This window comes from Manis pentadactyla, chromosome 6 (genome assembly GCF_030020395.1).
Source record: "Manis pentadactyla isolate mManPen7 chromosome 6, mManPen7.hap1, whole genome shotgun sequence".
Taxonomy (NCBI): Eukaryota; Metazoa; Chordata; class Mammalia; order Pholidota; family Manidae; genus Manis; species Manis pentadactyla.
Window position 1 is genome coordinate 646,601 of NC_080024.1, and position 15,865 is coordinate 662,465.

The 15,865-nt window shown below is 53.6% G+C and overlaps 3 protein-coding genes across 15 annotated transcripts in view; 2 read left to right on the plus strand and 1 right to left on the minus strand.

Moving 5' to 3' along the window:
- Window positions 1-5,005, plus strand: part of PASK (PAS domain containing serine/threonine kinase) — a 37,899-nt gene extending 32,894 nt beyond the window's left edge. For 4 of the 5 annotated variants that reach the window (XM_036901290.2, XM_036901289.2, XM_036901291.2 and 1 more), the window contains 3 exons: window positions 2,089-2,222; window positions 3,736-3,882; window positions 4,439-5,005. In XM_036901290.2, coding sequence (XP_036757185.2) covers window positions 2,089-2,222; window positions 3,736-3,882; window positions 4,439-4,557 — 400 coding nt within the window. In that variant the 3' untranslated portion in view covers window positions 4,558-5,005. Of the gene's footprint in view, window positions 1-2,088; window positions 2,223-3,735; window positions 4,020-4,438 lie in introns of all 5 variants that reach the window. The other variant, XR_008998102.1, reaches the window with a different exon arrangement.
- Window positions 5,006-6,913: 1,908 nt separating this feature from the next.
- On the plus strand, window positions 6,914-14,869 carry MTERF4 (mitochondrial transcription termination factor 4). 3 transcript variants are annotated; one of them, XM_036901299.2, is made up of 5 exons: window positions 6,914-7,197; window positions 8,412-8,904; window positions 10,496-10,680; window positions 11,308-11,420; window positions 12,168-14,296. In XM_036901299.2, the coding sequence occupies exons 1-5, from the start codon at window positions 7,177-7,179 to the stop codon at window positions 12,247-12,249; spliced, it is 894 nt and encodes a 297-aa protein (XP_036757194.2). In that variant the 5' UTR covers window positions 6,914-7,176; the 3' UTR covers window positions 12,250-14,296. The 3 variants fall into 3 exon arrangements, with proteins under 3 accessions (XP_036757194.2, XP_057359322.1, XP_036757191.2); XM_057503339.1 differs by lacking the exon at window positions 12,168-14,296 and adding an exon at window positions 14,462-14,869 and having other exon boundaries at window positions 6,915-7,197; XM_036901296.2 differs by having other exon boundaries at window positions 6,915-7,197; window positions 11,308-14,296.
- The window catches only part of SNED1 (sushi, nidogen and EGF like domains 1), a 76,322-nt gene continuing 72,676 nt past the window's right edge, over window positions 12,220-15,865 (minus strand). For 3 of the 7 annotated variants that reach the window (XM_036901283.2, XM_036901279.2, XM_036901280.2), the window contains one exon: window positions 12,225-12,351. In XM_036901283.2, the coding sequence (XP_036757178.2) occupies window positions 12,297-12,351 (55 nt within the window). In that variant the 3' untranslated portion in view covers window positions 12,225-12,296. Of the gene's footprint in view, window positions 12,352-15,322; window positions 15,636-15,865 lie in introns of those variants that run through there. The other 4 variants (XR_008998103.1, XM_057503334.1, XM_057503335.1 and 1 more) reach the window with 3 other exon arrangements.

Below are 15,865 nucleotides of genomic sequence, written 5' to 3' on the forward strand. Positions count from 1 at the left end.
AGTCACTACTTGTCTTCTCTGTGTTGTACTGCCTTCACCGTGACCCTCCCTACGTTACGTGTGCTAATCGTGATGCCCCTTATTCCCCTTGTCCCTCCCTTCCCACCCATCCTCCCCAGTCCCTTTCCCTTTGGTAACTTAGTCCATTCTTGGGTTCTGTGAGTCTGCTGCTGTTTTGTTCCTTCAGTTTTTACTTTGTTCTTATGCTCCACAGGTGAGTGAAATCGTTTGGTACTTGTCTTTCTCCACCTGGCTTATTTCACTGAGCATAATACCCTCTAGCTCCATCCATGTTGTTGCAAATGGTAGGATTTGTTTTCTTATGGCTGAGTAATATTCCATTGTGTATATGTACCACATCTTCTTTATCCATTCATCTACTGATGGACACTTAGGTTGCTTCCAATTCTTGGCTATTGTAAATAGTGCTGCAATAAACATAGGGGTGCATCTGTCTTTCTCAAACTTGATTGCTGCATTCTTAGGGTAAATTCCTAGGAGTGGAATTCCTGGGTCAAATGGTAAGTCTGTTTTGAGCATTTTGATGTACCTCCATACTGCTTTCCACAATGGTTGAACTAACTTACATTCCCACCAGCAGTGTAGGAGGGTTCCCCTTTCTCCACAGCCTCGCCAACATTTGTTGTTTGTCTTTTGGATGGTGGCCATCCTAACTGATGTGAGGTGATATCTCATTGTGGTTTTAATTTGCATTTCTCTGATGATTAGCGATGTGGACCATCTTTTCATGTGCCTGTTGGCCATCTGAATTTACCACTTGTTTTTATAAGTAAAGTTTTATTGGAAAACAGCCATGCTGGTTGCTCACACAGCGTCTGGCTGCTTTCATACTGCCCAGCAGAGTGGAGTAGTGGCAATAGGCCTGTCGTGGACCCTGGGCCCGAAATGTTCACTCCCTGGCCTTTTATGAAGAAAGTCTGCTGACCCCTGTTGTACTCTGTTGGATTTTTCTCTTCAACCTCCAGAATTCTTGGAATCTCTCTCCAAAACAGAAACAACACAAAACAGAAAGTGTCGAGTCTGCTTTTCTTGCTTGAGCTCCTGCAGCCTTTTATCCCCTCAGTTCTCTGAGGTCTGCCCTCCTGGTGCCCCCTCCTCACCCTCTCCTGCCCTCCCATCTACCCCTGCCCTTCCCCTCCCCTGTGGCCCCGTCCTAGCTTTCTGCGCCCTGGCATCCCCTGCCTCTCTGCGGCCCCTTCAGAGGCTCTGCCCAGGGTTCTTCTCACTCACCAGCTCCTCGCGGCCACCTTGTCTGAATTCGAGGTCTGGTGAAATGTCCCGGGTTCCCAGAGCGGCTCTCTGGCCAGGAGCTCCGGGCCTAAGCGCCCAGCTGCCTGGGGAAGCACGGGCGTGTGGCGGGCCCGGCCCCGCCGGCAGCAGCTGCTTCTACATAAGTGGAGGTGATGTTTCTCTTGCTAGTTGTTGTGAGGCTTAGGATTGAACCAGGTAAATGCCTGGCAGAGTGTGGGCATCTCATAGGAGCCCAATAAGTGGTAGTTGGGATGAGGGTGTTTACAAGAAATCAGAACAGTGTGCCCCAGGGCCTCCCCACAGCGTGCTTCCCTTGCCCAGCTGCCCGGACGGCCCCGTGCCTTCTCGCCCACTCTGCTCTGTCCCTGCTGCCACCCCTCACTTTATCCGTGAGGAGCTCTCGCCTGTGCCAGTCTCACCTCGAGCACCCTTCATGAGTCACCTGGGCCATTCTTTCTGAAGGGCACACCGCTCTGTCTTGGTACTGTGGAGGCTCCCTGTGGCCCTGGTGAGCTGAGCTCCTGTGGGGCCCGGAAGTACTCTGCCCCACTGTGCTGCTCCCCACCTCCTCCAGGAAGCCCTGCCCTGCCTCCACATGCCGTGCGTCTCGTCCTCTGGTTGGCTGCCTGGGCCCCGTGGCTGTGCTCCCCCCCGCCATCCCCAGCGTGTGGCTGGCAGTGGGGGCCAAAGTGCTGGACGTTGAGTGTGTGAGGATGTGGTTGAGTGCGGCAGACTCACTGGGAGCCACTCCCGGGTGACGTGGGGGCTGGGCTGGCTGAGCACCCCACTCCGAGTGCCTCCTCTGCCCCCTCACAGGTACAGGGGGCCAGAGCTAGAGATGTGGTCGCTGGGAGTGACGCTGTACACGATTGTCTTTGAGGAGAACCCCTTCTGCGAGCTGGAGGAGACCATGGCAGCTGCCGTGAACCCCCCGTTCCTGGTGTCGGAAGGTAAGTGTGGGCACAGGTGGCGAGCCGCCGGCAGCCCGGCACCTGCCTGCTTCCTGTCTAAGCACCCCTGTCCACACTGAAATTGCCCAGTATTTTGATCTGGACATGGGATAATATGAAGATGACTAAAACATTAAGATAATCTTGTTTTTTTGAGGCTTTCCCTTGGGGTGTGGGACCCTCTTCTGAGAGGGAGATGTTAGTGGCTGTGGCAGTGGCTACAAGACCTCGCACTCTGGTCAGAAACTCATCCCTCGGGGGCAGTGGAGGGACTCGGCCCCCTGGCGGCTCTGGGAAGTCTGGGAGTTTCTGACCCACTGCAGGCTCCCCTGGAGGCAGCGACGTGAGCTTGGCTTCCCTCAGGGCCATGAGTTCTGGCGGGCATCTGAAGTGCAGGCCAGAGGGGGAGGCAGGACTGGGCTTGGCGGCCAGAAAGGCCTCGGGGGCCACAGTTTCTGGGCCCCTCCCAGTTGTGACGTCCTGTGACCCCACGGTAGTCATTCATCCTTCTAAGTGGTGAAGCAGCAAAGGTCCCCATGCGCGAAGCCTGTGCTGTGGAGTCTCTGCTCAAGTCGGAGGCCCGTCTTGGTCGGGCCAGGCTGCCGTCACAGAGCCTCACCGATGGGGCTGAGCACAGACACGAGCTGCCCACGTCTGGGGTCTGTGGGTCTGGATCAGGGTGCCGGCAGACGCGGTGCTGCTGGGGCCTCCTCAGGTCCTCGCGTGGTGGCGAGGGGGTGCGAGCTCACCAATGGCTCTCCTGGGGAGGGCTCTGTCCCTCCACATGACCCCTCTAACCCTGACTGCCTCCAAAGAGCTCACCTCCCGGTGCCTTCACCTGGGGGCTCGGGCTTCCACACAGGAAGTGGGGGACACATGGTAGTCCAGAGCAGCCCAGCAGGGATTCTTAGAGCTTTGATGAAGTTCGGGATTCCTGTGGAACCATGCCTCCTGCAGCTTCTGTTCCACTCTCAAAGGCTCTTACAGGTGCTCCCTCACGAGGCTGCTGGATACCCTGCTGGGACAGTAAGGCCCAGAGCAGCCCTGGCTGCGGTGACACCCATGTTAGAAGAAATGGGACCCAGGTCCGGACTCAAGGCTGCAGCTCTTGGAGCTTGTGCTCCCTTCCTTGGGGACCGTCTGGGGAGTGGGCTGCCGGCCACCTCCCTCCCATCCCCGTCATGAGAACCATGTGTCATTCACAGCCCTGCACAGCCAGAGCCTGAGAACAGGCCACGGTTGGGAAGCACCACATGTTGGTTAAGTGAGCAAGGCCGGGTCCCCAACGCCAGCCATCGTTCCAAGGCACAGACTCTGCAGCCTCCAAAAAGCACAGCTGCGCCTGTATGCCAGCTCCCTGGGGTGCCAGCTGAACATGGAAGTTCCCAGGCTGCCCCCCACCCAGTCGAGGGGTGGACCCAGGACCTGTCGTTCTGATGCGCGCTCCTCTTGACCTCAGACCTACTATTGGTCTTCTGGCCACATGCCCACCACAGGGCTTTATGTCCCCCAGATCTCATGAACCTCATATCTGGGCTGCTGCAGCCTGTCCCTGAGCAGCGCACCACCTTGGAGAAGCTGGTGACAGACCCTTGGGTGACGCAGCCCGTTAACCTGGCTGACTACACATGGGATGAGGTGTGTCAAGTAAACAAGCCAGGTAAGAGGTGTGGCCTGTGTACCACGTCAGGGCCCATAGCTGGCGTGTCATCTGTGAAACAATAGGGCTTGATTCTATTCCAGAGATACCTGAACATCACTGGGGTTCAGAGCTTGGCTCTGGGCCTTCGAAAGTGGGTGAGCAGCCGTGGGAACCCCTGACAAGGAGGTACCCACAGAAGGGCAGGAGCTGGGGGTGGAGGGTCTGAGAAGAGCAGCTGGCCATGGTCTGAGCAGGCTGAAGGGGAGGTAAGGCCACAGTGAGTGCAGTGCTCTGTGAGTGGGGAGCTTGGGGGGGCCCCTGGCTTTTCAGGCGAGGCTCCAGCAGCCTGGTTGTCTGGTCACTGCTGCTCAGAGAGGGCAGACCAAGCTGGTGTTGATGGTTCTGGGGACAGAGTCCCTGAAGCACCTCGGCAGGGTCTGGGAACTCTAGAACATTGCTGGATGGTTCCGAGGTGTCTCTCTGATGTCTTTTGCTCATAGGAACTCTTCCAGAGGGAGGCATTTTAGAAATTTGTGTTGATAGCATGTGATACATTATCCTCTTCTTTCTTCAGAAAGCAGCGTTCTGTCCACTGTGAGTCTGGAGGTGGAGAACAGGAGCCTGAGTGAAGTGGCCCATTCCCCGGGGCAGTGCAGGGCCTCGTGCCCCAGGGAGGCCCGTGGGGGTAGCTGAGCACCAGCTTCCTGCTGCTTTTCTTCACTCTGCTAGGAATCATTTTGTTTTCATTCAGAGAAGTAAAGTCTCAAGAATTGGGCCCAGTTCACCTTCTAAAAAACTCATGTGCAAGTTTGCTAAATGCTAAAACAAAGGCTCCTGATACTGTTGTTTAGGTTATGAAATATACTTGGAATTCATTTTTCCATGACCTTGAAAAAGCATTCTAGTGTCGAGCTGAGTTTTGTACTGTGAGAAGGCTTTTAATTTGTGAACTTCTGAGAGGCACATTAGATGCTTTTAATTTTCTTTTGTTTATATGCATGTGTTGTTGTTTCTTGACTTTGTATATGCCCATCTGATATGTGGAATTTGTAGCACTGGTTAGCCCGATGGCCAGACTATTTCATTAATTTATTTTTTTGAACTGTTTCCAAATTAAAGCAGTTTTGTTAGTAAATATTTACCTGCTTGGACTGTATGCATTCTTCCACGAAGCTGGTGTGGGAAGCACTTCAGTTGTTTTCCTGTTTCTGTGCTGCACTTGCCATAGCTGTAGAGAGGTTCAGCCTTGGTCAGTTTGGAGGTCCCTGCCATGCGGGTGGGTGGGCCCCAAACTCTGCAGCTCGCTCAGTCTAAAGAGGGTAGGGGGTTGTGGTGTTCCCAGGCACTTCCCTTACCCCTCTGCACACCTGTCCTGGCCCGGCCCACCATCTGTCGGGCCTGTGCTATGCATGAGGTCTGTAGCAGGACTCTGCTGTCCACCCACGACACCCTCCCTGCCACCCGACAGCCAGCTCAGGCCCCACTTCTGTGATCATATGGGGGCATCCTGTCCAAGGCCTCACCTTGCGGCCTAATGGGGGTGTCCCCCCAGGGTGTACCCCACACCGTGTGGGGGTATCCAGCCCTGACTGGCTGCTTCCATCTTGCTCAGGTCCCAGTGCAGCTGTCACTCAGATGCCCCTGCCCCACAACTCCAGCCCACCCTCCGAGATGGAAGCAGCTGCAGTCCAGGAGAGCCGGCCTCTGTTCTGTACCTGTTGGAGGGGAGGAAGTGGTTAGGGATAAGAGGGAGCCTTGCAGTTTTGTCCTCTGCTGAGACAGCAGGGAGAATAAAATCAAGACCCCCAACCCTCCTTCCCACACATTGCTTCCTGCAGGTTCCAAGGCTCCCCTACCTAGAGCCTCACGGGCCAGGCCGCTTCTGGTAGGGTCCCGGGCTCACTTCCTAATGCTCATTTAGGAGGCACTCAACTGGCCTCTAATCTCAGGAGGCTCAGCTAACAGTTAATGTTATACTCATCTACCAGGACGCGGGCTATGCCTACCCGCTTCCCTTACAAGGCACTGCTGGCGCCTGCTGTCACAGGAGACCCTCCTCTGTCAGGGACAGTAAAGGCAGGGTTCTTAGAAATGGAAAGTGTGTACTAAAAAGTTAGTGACGTTTACTCAGCAGAGTTCAGAGGAGCTTCTTGATGTTCTAAGAGAAAACCCAAAAGTTGTTCCTTGTAGTGTTTATGATACTTAAGACATAAGTTACAGAATTTTATTTTTTCCGACAGGTGTACAGTGGGCTGAGAATACAAAGTCCTGGCTCTAAGAACTGTTACTTCTTTATAAGAAAAGATAATTAAAACTCAATCTGTTGGCAGTGGAAGGTCTGATGCTTTGAGTGTTCTTAGAAAGAATGACATAGCGCTGAGGTGGAGGCCGACAGTTTCCTCGCAGGTCCCCGCCCGACTCCAGGGACTCAGTTCCAGAGGACTGACGTTGCTGTCACCTGATTAGAGTAATTAATCCCTGGGTGCCGGCGGAGCCAACCCTGTTTGGGAGTGGGGATAGCACACGAGGATTTTCTTAAGCTTTGGATGTAAAAGCATTCACATAATTTATTTGAGGTGCTGACAGTTGGAGTATTTTAAGAAGAAACTTAGAGTAAAAAACAAACAAAAACAGCCAATTTTATTCCACGCAGTTTAAAACCTTCCTTTTCTTTGACATAATCCCTTTGTAAAAACATACGTTTTATAGCTAGTGCCTGGCACAGAGCAAGTACTCTGTGTATTGTGACCATGCAAGAAGCAGGTTATTTTTCTCAGTTCAGAACCAAGCAGATAAAACAAGAAATGCTTGTAAGTTAAGGCTCTGGAGTTTAGGCAGCTAAGAAAGCACACCTTTTAACTCTTTTTCACAACTGTCCTTCTGAAAGATGTGCCGATGTACAACCGAACCACTGTAGGTCTAGATCTGGAGTTCGAGGGTGAATACAAGGGAGCCCGGAACGCCCCTGGGTTTCCGCCCCAGAGGAGACGGGACGTGCGGCGGGCCCGGCTCCGTCCTTCCATCCCTCGGGTTCCTCCGGGCGTGTGAACCCCGCCGGGACACACCTGCCCTCAGCGTGCGCGTCCGCTGCCGCCCTGGGACGCGGGTCTCCATACAGTCAAGCCGAGTCGCTGCACGAGCGGAAACCCCGGGCCCGGCCGGCGCCGCGCGGGATACGTTCTCGCAGGGGGGCGGCGGAACCCGCTTCCCGCGCTTCTGCGCTCGCGACACGGAGGGCGGAAGCGGCGACACGGAGGGAGGAAGTGGCGGCCCTGCTTCCGGCGCCAAGGGCGCAGAGGCCGCGTCCGGGCTATGGCTGCGCTCGGCCGGCGGGTGAGGTCGCGCTGGGGGCCAGGGCTCCGCGGGGTGGCGCGCGGGGTGGCGCGCGGGGTGGCGCGCGGGGTGGCGCGCGGGGTGGCGCGCGGGGTGGCGCGCGGGGTGGCGCGCGGGGTGGCGCGCGGGGTGGCGCGCGGGGTGGCGCGCGGGGCCGGGGTGCGCCGACCCGCCGCTGCCGCTGGGCCCGCGGTGCTTTGCCCCGCCAGCGCGCCTGTAGTGCGCCTGCCCCCGGCCGGCGGCCCCCGAGCCCGGGGGCGAGCCTGGCGGGCTTGGGGGCGGCTCGCCCGGCGGACGGGCTGCGGCGGCCCGCGACGCGGGAGAGGGGCTCGGGCGCGATGCCAGAGCTGCGGGGTGCCGGCGAGGTCGGTGCCTGGTTACGCGCTCGCCTGACTGCTGGGTTTTTGAAGTCGGCGGGAATTGTGTACGCAAGCTGGCTGACGAGGGCGAGGTCCAGATTTTTCAAGTGTGGGTACCAAAATTCGGACCCCCAGAGGTGGCGTGAAAATTATTTTACAGTAAAGACAGTTGAGATTCAGTAGCTACCGGCAGAGCCTTCTCGGAGCTTCCCTCATCAATAGCAGAAACTCTTGGGAGTGAGGATGCTAAGGACTCTCCTGGGGAGTTTCATGGTCATGAAGGAAGGAAAAGAGGGCGACCTGTATCTGCATAAAGAAACTGTCATCACAGACTTATCTCCCTCCAGGTTGTTCCCCTAGAAACCAGTTTGTTCTTCCCGTAGAAGCCTCCCCTGCCACCCTATTTAGTCGGTAATCTTAGCCTTTTGGGGAGCCGCCTCATGCCGTATGCATATGAACAAACCTTTTTTCTCCCTCTTAATCTATTTTCAGTGAAATTGGCAGCCCCCCATACCCTCACTGAACCTTAAAGGGTAGGGGGAAAGTACCCCCACCCAAGCTAGCTTTAACTTGAAGTGGTTCTCTCTCCCCTGCCCGTTTCCCTCAGTTGCAACAGCAAAAGCTAATGGAAGACTTGCTTGATTCTGATCTCCACCATCTTGCAACGCTCTGTTCTCTTTACGTGAACTTCCTTCTCTGCAGGATTTTTAAGTTCAGATATGATTTTGCAGATTGCTTACTAAAACTGTTAGGTTGGTGTGGGAGCGAGGCACTGAATACCTTGGCTCAGAAATCTTGTGGTGTCCACTCCACTGGGGCGGGGAAGGATTGACTCCCGTGCGTGCTGTCTTGTAGGCCTTTGGTCGGCACTGCCTCATCCCCCTCACCTGGGCCTGTGTTGCTGGGCAGACTCTTCATGGAGCACAGAAGAGGGTGACTGCTTCTTTGCTTCATAGACTGACCATGGCCTCCAATGGAGGGGGCCTTGAGGAAACCTATGTTGAAACCAAAAATGATGTTCAGGAACCAGAGTGCAGGACAAATCTGACTCAGTGCCTCCTTGAGAAGCAGAGGACTCCTGTGGCTCGAGGGTCCTTGGAGCGAGAGGAGGTCGTCCTTTCCCTCGTGGACATGGGCTTCAGTGATGTCCACATTCATGGACTGCTCAGTGTACAACCAGGTACCCACCCTCAACAGTTGCTTGACATCATTTCAGAATTACTACTGTTGGGTTTGAATCCAGAGCCTGTGTATGTAGCCTTGAAGAAAAGTCCTCAATTATTGAAACTGCCTATAATGCAAATGAGGAAGCGCTCCAGTTACCTGAGGAAGCTTGGTCTTGGAGAAGGTACGAGAAGGTGTAATGTCATTTATGGTGCTGAGGAATCAGAGCTAGGGAGTGTATAGTTCAGGTGAGATGGATTAGGGAGGCTTCTGGGAAACGGCCTGGTGAGTAATGTGTGGTTTAGCTTAGATGTGAGGGAGAGGAGGGACCTCTGCAGAGGGCATTACCAGAGGGCACGGGGATTGAGTGACAGGCAGGGACTTTGCCTGGGTTCTGTTGTAGGAGCTCCAGCATCTAGAACATGGTATGCATACAGCAGGTAAATGTTAGCATATGTGATGTTTGTGTACATGTATGTGTGTGACTTTTGATGTTCAACTTGACTTGTACTTTGTGTCTGTGATGGAAAAGCCAAAGATCTACAAAGTCCCTTGTAAAGACTTGGATTCCAACTAGGTGTCGTGATTCACTGTGGAACATGAGGTCTTACCAGGTTCTTGGAAATGTCGGCGTGGCTGGTCCCTCTAGTCCCCAGCTCTACCCCAACAGGGTTCATGCCTCAAGGATACACAGATTCACTCAGTCTCTTTTGGGGCCTTCTGGAGAAGGGGCCTGGGGCCCGTGAAGGTCTCCAAGGACCCCTACCCACTTTGACCAGAGGGTTTCCACTGTTCTTTTTTTCATTCTTGACTCTTACTGGTAAGATACTGTTGGGGTGGGGAGAAAAGGGTTGGGGATCCACTATTTCAGAGGATCTTGATAGGCCTCCTTCTTCTCAACACAAGCAAAAATATAGCCTTGTGTATTTCTTAACAGGTGACCTGTTAAAGGCTAAACTCTATGCCTGTGTGCTGTGGCCATGAGCTAGCCAGCTCAGCACCGCCTTCAGCGACAGAGAGAGCGTATGAGCTCCTGAAATTAATTCCCAATGTGTTTTAGCAAGACAGTGACTAACTTAACCGCTAGGAAGATTTTAATTAGCAGTTTAAATAACTCAAGTTGCCAAGTACTAAGTTTTGCCCAACTATCCACATGCCCCAGTTTGCCTACAATAGTCTCAGTGTCTACCAGTTATCCTTATGCAGTTATTAATAGGGTTTCTTTCACTCCAAAATGTCCTGGTTTGGATGACGTGAAAGGTCATCCAATGAGCTGTTAAGTGGGCTGGGACATCAGTGTCCGTGGCTGCTCGCCATACCGTTCCTGCTGTCACATTCAGTGTTGTCCTGGGACCCCTTTCCAATGAGGTCAGGCTCCCAGGTTTTAGGAATGTTGGTTGTGAAAGATTCCGTGACTTTTATTATGGAGGTGAGCATCCGCCTGGAGCCCCAGCACAGCTTCCATCCCCTGGTACTGTCTGATCTTCCCAGTAAATCCCTGTGAAATTCCTTTGGAGTGAGGAGGAGGGGGAGGCGGCCTAGAATGTGAAGCTGGCACCTTTCAGCTGGGAGGCCGGGGAGGGCGGGTTCTTGAGTTGGAGACGTGAGAGGGAGATGTGTTCTTCTGGCCCCTCCACGTCCGTGGTGCTCTGGGAAGACATGGATGAAGCTGACTTGCTTGTGCAGGATCCTTGTCTGCTTTCTAAATGCTGGCTTTAATTGGGTGCAACTGGCCCCTTGGGTTTCTGGAATGTCCTGGAATTATGTACTTGCAGGGAAACTAAAGAGGGTACTTCAGTGTTACCCTGACATTTTCACCGTGCGTCAGCGTGACCTTGACAGCATCGTCAACGTTCTCAGAGAGAAGTGCCTCTTCACGGGGCGGCAGGTGACCCAGATTTTGCACAGTTGCCCTCACGTTCTTCAGGAGGACCCCGCTGAACTGGAATACAAATTCCAGGTGAGAGTGGCTGACTGGTGAGCAGGCCAGTCATGGCACGTGTCAGCTCTGCCGGTGAGGGCACCCTGAGGGGGAGCAGACAGGGAAATGGCTTAGGTCCTCCACATGCACCACCCAGAGAGAATCTGGTTTTGGCTCTTTCACTTGTTTACAGTAAAACCTGCTCTGCAGCTTTTCTGCCATTAATAGTGAATGACCCAGTCCCATTCTTGGAGTCCAAATGGGGTCTCTGTTTGAAATAGTCAACTTAGAGCCAAAATCTTCCAATCTTTAGAACATACTTTGCTTGTTAATTTTTTGATGTAACTGACAATTGTTCTAGTTTTTTGGTAACAATTATGATGACTTTTTTCTGAAATTTTTGCATATTTTTTCCATACTGAGTTTTCCTTCCCCTATCTGAAGAAAAACAGATCTTAATTTCTCTCTCCTGCACTTTTATTTTCTGCGTTTTTCTCAATATGCTTTGAAAACTCAGCCATCATGCAAATGCTGGTATCATAGTGTCCTGCCACTGTTAAACAGGCAGTTCTTTTTGAGTGCTTTTAGATAACTTGTGTTTATATGGATTATGGAACAAGAGGTTCAGGTTTCTGCGCCTGAGATTCCTAACTGTGTCTGCCCCAGTATGCCTATTTTAGGATGGGGCTCCAGCACGTGGACGTGGTGAGGAGCGACTTCCTGCAGTACTCCATAGCCAAGACCAGGCAGAGACACGTGTTCCTCGAGCGCCTGGGAAGGTACCAGACTCCTGATAAGAAGGGGCAGACACAGGTCGCCAACCCTTCACTCAAGGACATTCTCAGAGTTTCAGAAGCCGAGTTTTTGGCCAGGACAGCCTGTTCTTCTGCCGAGGAGTTTCAGGTTTTTAAAAAGCTCTTGGCTCGGGAAGAGGAAGAAGAGTCTGAGAGCCACATGCCTGATGAGAAAAGTGCAAGTCTGGAGGAGGAGGAGGGGGTGAGGGAGGGGTACGGGGAGGGGGAGGGGTTGGGGGAGTGATGGAAGGAACTGACTGGAACTAAGCGCCCAGAGATGTCAAAGAATATTCTCTAATTTTCTCTTGGGAGCTTCACTAGGATCTTCTCAGATGATTTTTCATTTAAAAACTGTCCTTCTGATGAAAAAACTATTGTAAGTCACCTGAAATGTAGGTCAAACTAACTGGAGTGTGACCTGTTGCCAGGTCTCTGGGGAAGGCTCTCTTCTGTCCTGAGTAAAAGATTTACGTTGAGCTGTTAAGTTAGAGGGACTCAGTGCATCAGAATTCGGCTTTATTTTTCCCCGTTTTGTCTGTGGGTGGTGATTCCACGACAGGGCTGGGGTGAGGTTCTTTCTGGTCCGGATGTCTTCTTACATTTCCTTCTAGTGATGAAGACAGAATCAGGAGAAAGCAGCGAGCTTTTAGGACATCACAGTACTTTATTTCATGAAAACAGTTAGCAGGCTTTCCATAAAAATACTGCGTCACAATTGCATTCTGTGTACAGCAGAGGAAAGGGAGCCGGGATGTGGTTTCATTCTGTGCAGCTTCTCATGCCAGCAGACCATTGGGCTTCTCTCTCCCTGTAAGGACGGCCTGGGCTTTGACCTTGTGGGGAAGTTTGTTTTCACACCAGCTAATGGCCAGTGGGCCACGCCCAGGCCTGAAGTCTGTTGCAGCTGAGGGCGGACCTGGAGTGGACACACAGAAAGGGGACATGGAGCGGGCCTCTCCAGCCATCCCTGCCCACTTTACAGGCAGGTTCTGAGTCCAGGGGCAGGGCAGGGTGGGGCGTGGAGCCACGGCCACAGCTCTGGGTCTGGTGCCACGGCAGGGAGCTCTCCGTGATGCCAGAGGGGGTGGCAGACCCCTCAGGGAGCCCAGGGGTCTGAACAGTGATTTGGGTCGGGCCAGGGAATGGAATGTGCTGAGCCTGGGGTCACCTCTGAGGGAGAGGCCCACCCTGCTGACAGGAGCCCCACGCAAGGTGGGAGGATCGGTGTCTTAGAGCATTCTGGGTATCCCTCCTTGGGAGGGACTGGCACAGGATAGATGCTGCACAAAACATTCTTGGTGATGTGATGAACATTTGGGGCTTGGCAGCATTTTAACAGCTGTGGAGACTCCTGGGGCCTGGCCTTGTATTTCCATAGAGGCCATGTAGGAGCCTGTTGGCACGGCTCTCACCTGAGGCTATCTTGATCATCTAGCACGCCTGGGGACTTGGCTGCTAGGCAGGTAGTGCAGTTGGGATCTTGTGGCTCTAGGCCAGGGCTGCCGTCAGCATCCTACCACACAGGGCAGTCCTGCGATGGATGTGACCCGAAACAGCAGTGCTGAGGCCAGGTCTCCGTGGGAAGGCTTGGTCCAGCAGGATGTGACTGTCGGTTCATGGGAACTCGAGATTTTATGTGGGCTTCCATTTACTGTATTCCTTTATCTAAAAGAGAAGCAGAAACTGGTCTCCAAGGAGCCCTCTCCAGGCCCTTACGTGCTGCCAGCAGCCCGGAGCTGTGTTCCTCGGGGGTGCAGCCCGCAAAGTGCCGGCTGCTCCCTCCGGGCTCATATTCAAGCACGACTGGGAGAGAGACATTGCTTTGCAGAAGAAAAGTAGCTCAGTGAATCCTTGGCCTCCGAGTCCCACTTTAGTGGCAATGGTTCACCAGCGGGAGTCCTGCTGAGCGAGTGCTGGCGTTGGCTCGCGCTGGGGGGAACCAGGGAGGTCGTCTTCACTGCCTTTCTTGGCCATGGGCACATTATTTGAAACTGAAGACATTTAACTCTGTGCCAGTGACTCTCCCGCTTTTTGCATCCCTGTGTGGCATGTTCCTGGAACCGAGAGTCCTTGTGTGCTGCCGGAGGACTGCGGAGGAGCCTGAATCTGTGCGTGACCACACGGTCAGTTCACCCGAGGTTAGGCGCCATGTTGCTTCCTTGGCGACTCACAGGTGCTCCTTTCACCTTGACAGGAGGGAAATGTTGGGCCCTGATTGATTACCGTCTTCCTTGGGTGGGCTTTGGATAGTTTTAAGGAAGATGTTAAAGCTTTAAGAATTAAAGAGTTTAAGAATAAGAGTTTTAAGCCATGTGAAAAAAGCAGTGGCTCATTTGGGATGTTTCCAGGATGGACTATCACTCCTTTAACATCAGGGAGTCTTTTCCCAGATAACTGACTAGCCAGTCTCCAGACGGTGCACCATGCTCAGGACTCAGTAGACTTTCTTACAGAAACAAATGCTAGCGCGATAAACCCTAGACCGTTTCGACGTTCCCCTTGTGGCTTGAGGTCATTAACACGGCGGTAGAGTTTCGTGGACTTTTCCAGTGATGCCACTTGATCCTGCCGTTGGCTGGCGATGCAGCAGGTCACACGGATGCTTGGTGACTGGCCCCGGTGCCACAGTCCAGGAGCCAGCAGTCCGTGTCTGTCTCTGTGCTTTCTCTCCATTCACCCAGTGTTGGAGCCCCTTGGGTGAGCTCAGCTGGCTTCTCCAGGGGGGCCTTGGAAACAGGGCTTTCTGGAGTACAGCAGAGACTTCTTGAAATGATTATTCCTCCTTTCTGAAAGTAACAAATTGCAATAAATCACAGACATACGTGCACAAAATTTTAGTAAAAATAAAAAGCCAAAATATACTCTCTTCAAAAGTGTTCTATAGAAGATGAAGGTCGGGAGCCCTCCACGGCCGGGACGCTGCCAGGCCAGGCAGGGGAGATGCAGGTTTGAGCTTGGTTCCAGGAGCTGGGACGCTCAGCATGGCCCGGAGTGGCCAGCTTCTTCGGCTTTTACCTCGTTTGCAGGGCAGGGACAGCTGCTCAGAAGATGCCGGAGGGCAGGAGGCGTGGTGAGCAGGCTCTGCTGTGGAGACGGGACTGCGAGAGGCTGCTTAGGGCCAGTCGTCTGAGACCACACCGCTCTGGCCACGGACTAGAAGAGGCCTCCTGCGCCTTCCATCTAGCTGCCCGCTTGTCCGTCTCCACTGCGCTCAGACGTGTAAGGAGGAGCCCTGGCTGCTCATGGTGGAGATCCTGCCTTGGCTTCCCGGGGGCTTTGTGTGGGGCTTCCGTGAGACTCCGGGCCTTGGTGCTTTGGAGTGACATGTCATCCAGGGCATGGCTTTCTCTGCATAAGGCTGAAGCCTGGGTGGTCTCATGGCCCATGGGACTTGGCACTCCCTGTTTTAGAAAATAAAGTTTGATTGGCATATAGTCGTAGCTGTTTGGTCACATGTCTATGGCTGTCTGTGCTGTGACTACCCAGCTGGCAATTGCTGCAGAGAGTGGTCCAGAGCCCAAGGTATTTGTAGACTGACCCTTTACAGGAAAAGCTGTCAACTCAAGAGTGCCTGAACTCCATCTTAGTATGAATTTCCATTTCTGCTCTCACAGTCCAGGGGCTTGTAGGATGGGTCATTTGCCTGTGACGGAGCAGCATAAATCTGGAGGAGAGCCGGTGAGAGCCTGAAACTCGCTGTCCTTTCAGGACCAGCTCGCCTCTGTCCCTCCCTCCAGCCCACCAGCTCTGCTTCCACAGCAGCTCCTGCCGGCCGCCAGGTCTCACAGGCAGAGCCTCCGACTTTGGAATCAGAACTGGTGTCTGGACATTGCAAAAGTGTTAGTAGCCGGCAGCTGCCTTGCTCATCCAGGGCTAACGCGCACAGGGTGGTGGATTATTTGCTGTGGCACACACTGCCCCTTTAAGAAACCTCAGCCTGGGTCATAGCACGGCTGTGAAGTGTATTGCAGGACTAGGAGGCGACTGGTCCCAGAACATTGCCAGGCAGGGTGGTGGGTGGCCAGGTGCCCAGCCTAGCAGGCCGTCTTCTAGAGGCCAGAGGAGATGAGCTGCAAAGGGTTGGGCACCAGCCAGGACCTTGTCTCTCAAGGCGTCCTTTTCAATCCAATTCCAGACCTTGTCTTCCTGGGCTTTAGAAACTCACGAGGTTGAAGGAGTGTAATAAGAACGTCTTGACTCCTTTGAAGAAAAAATACAACAGGGCATGAGGGGAATGATACAGTTCCTCTTTAAAAGGTTTTCTCAGTGGTCCTGGGCCGCTGCCCACACAGGACCAATGCTCTTGCTGCATCAGAATGCTGGGTGCGCTCCCTCAGCTGTGGCCAAGGGTGGGGCAGGCCTGCTGAGGGGGGCTGACTGCATCCTCCAGGGGTCGGGATGTTTGGGCAGTATTGAAGTTTGTAAACCTG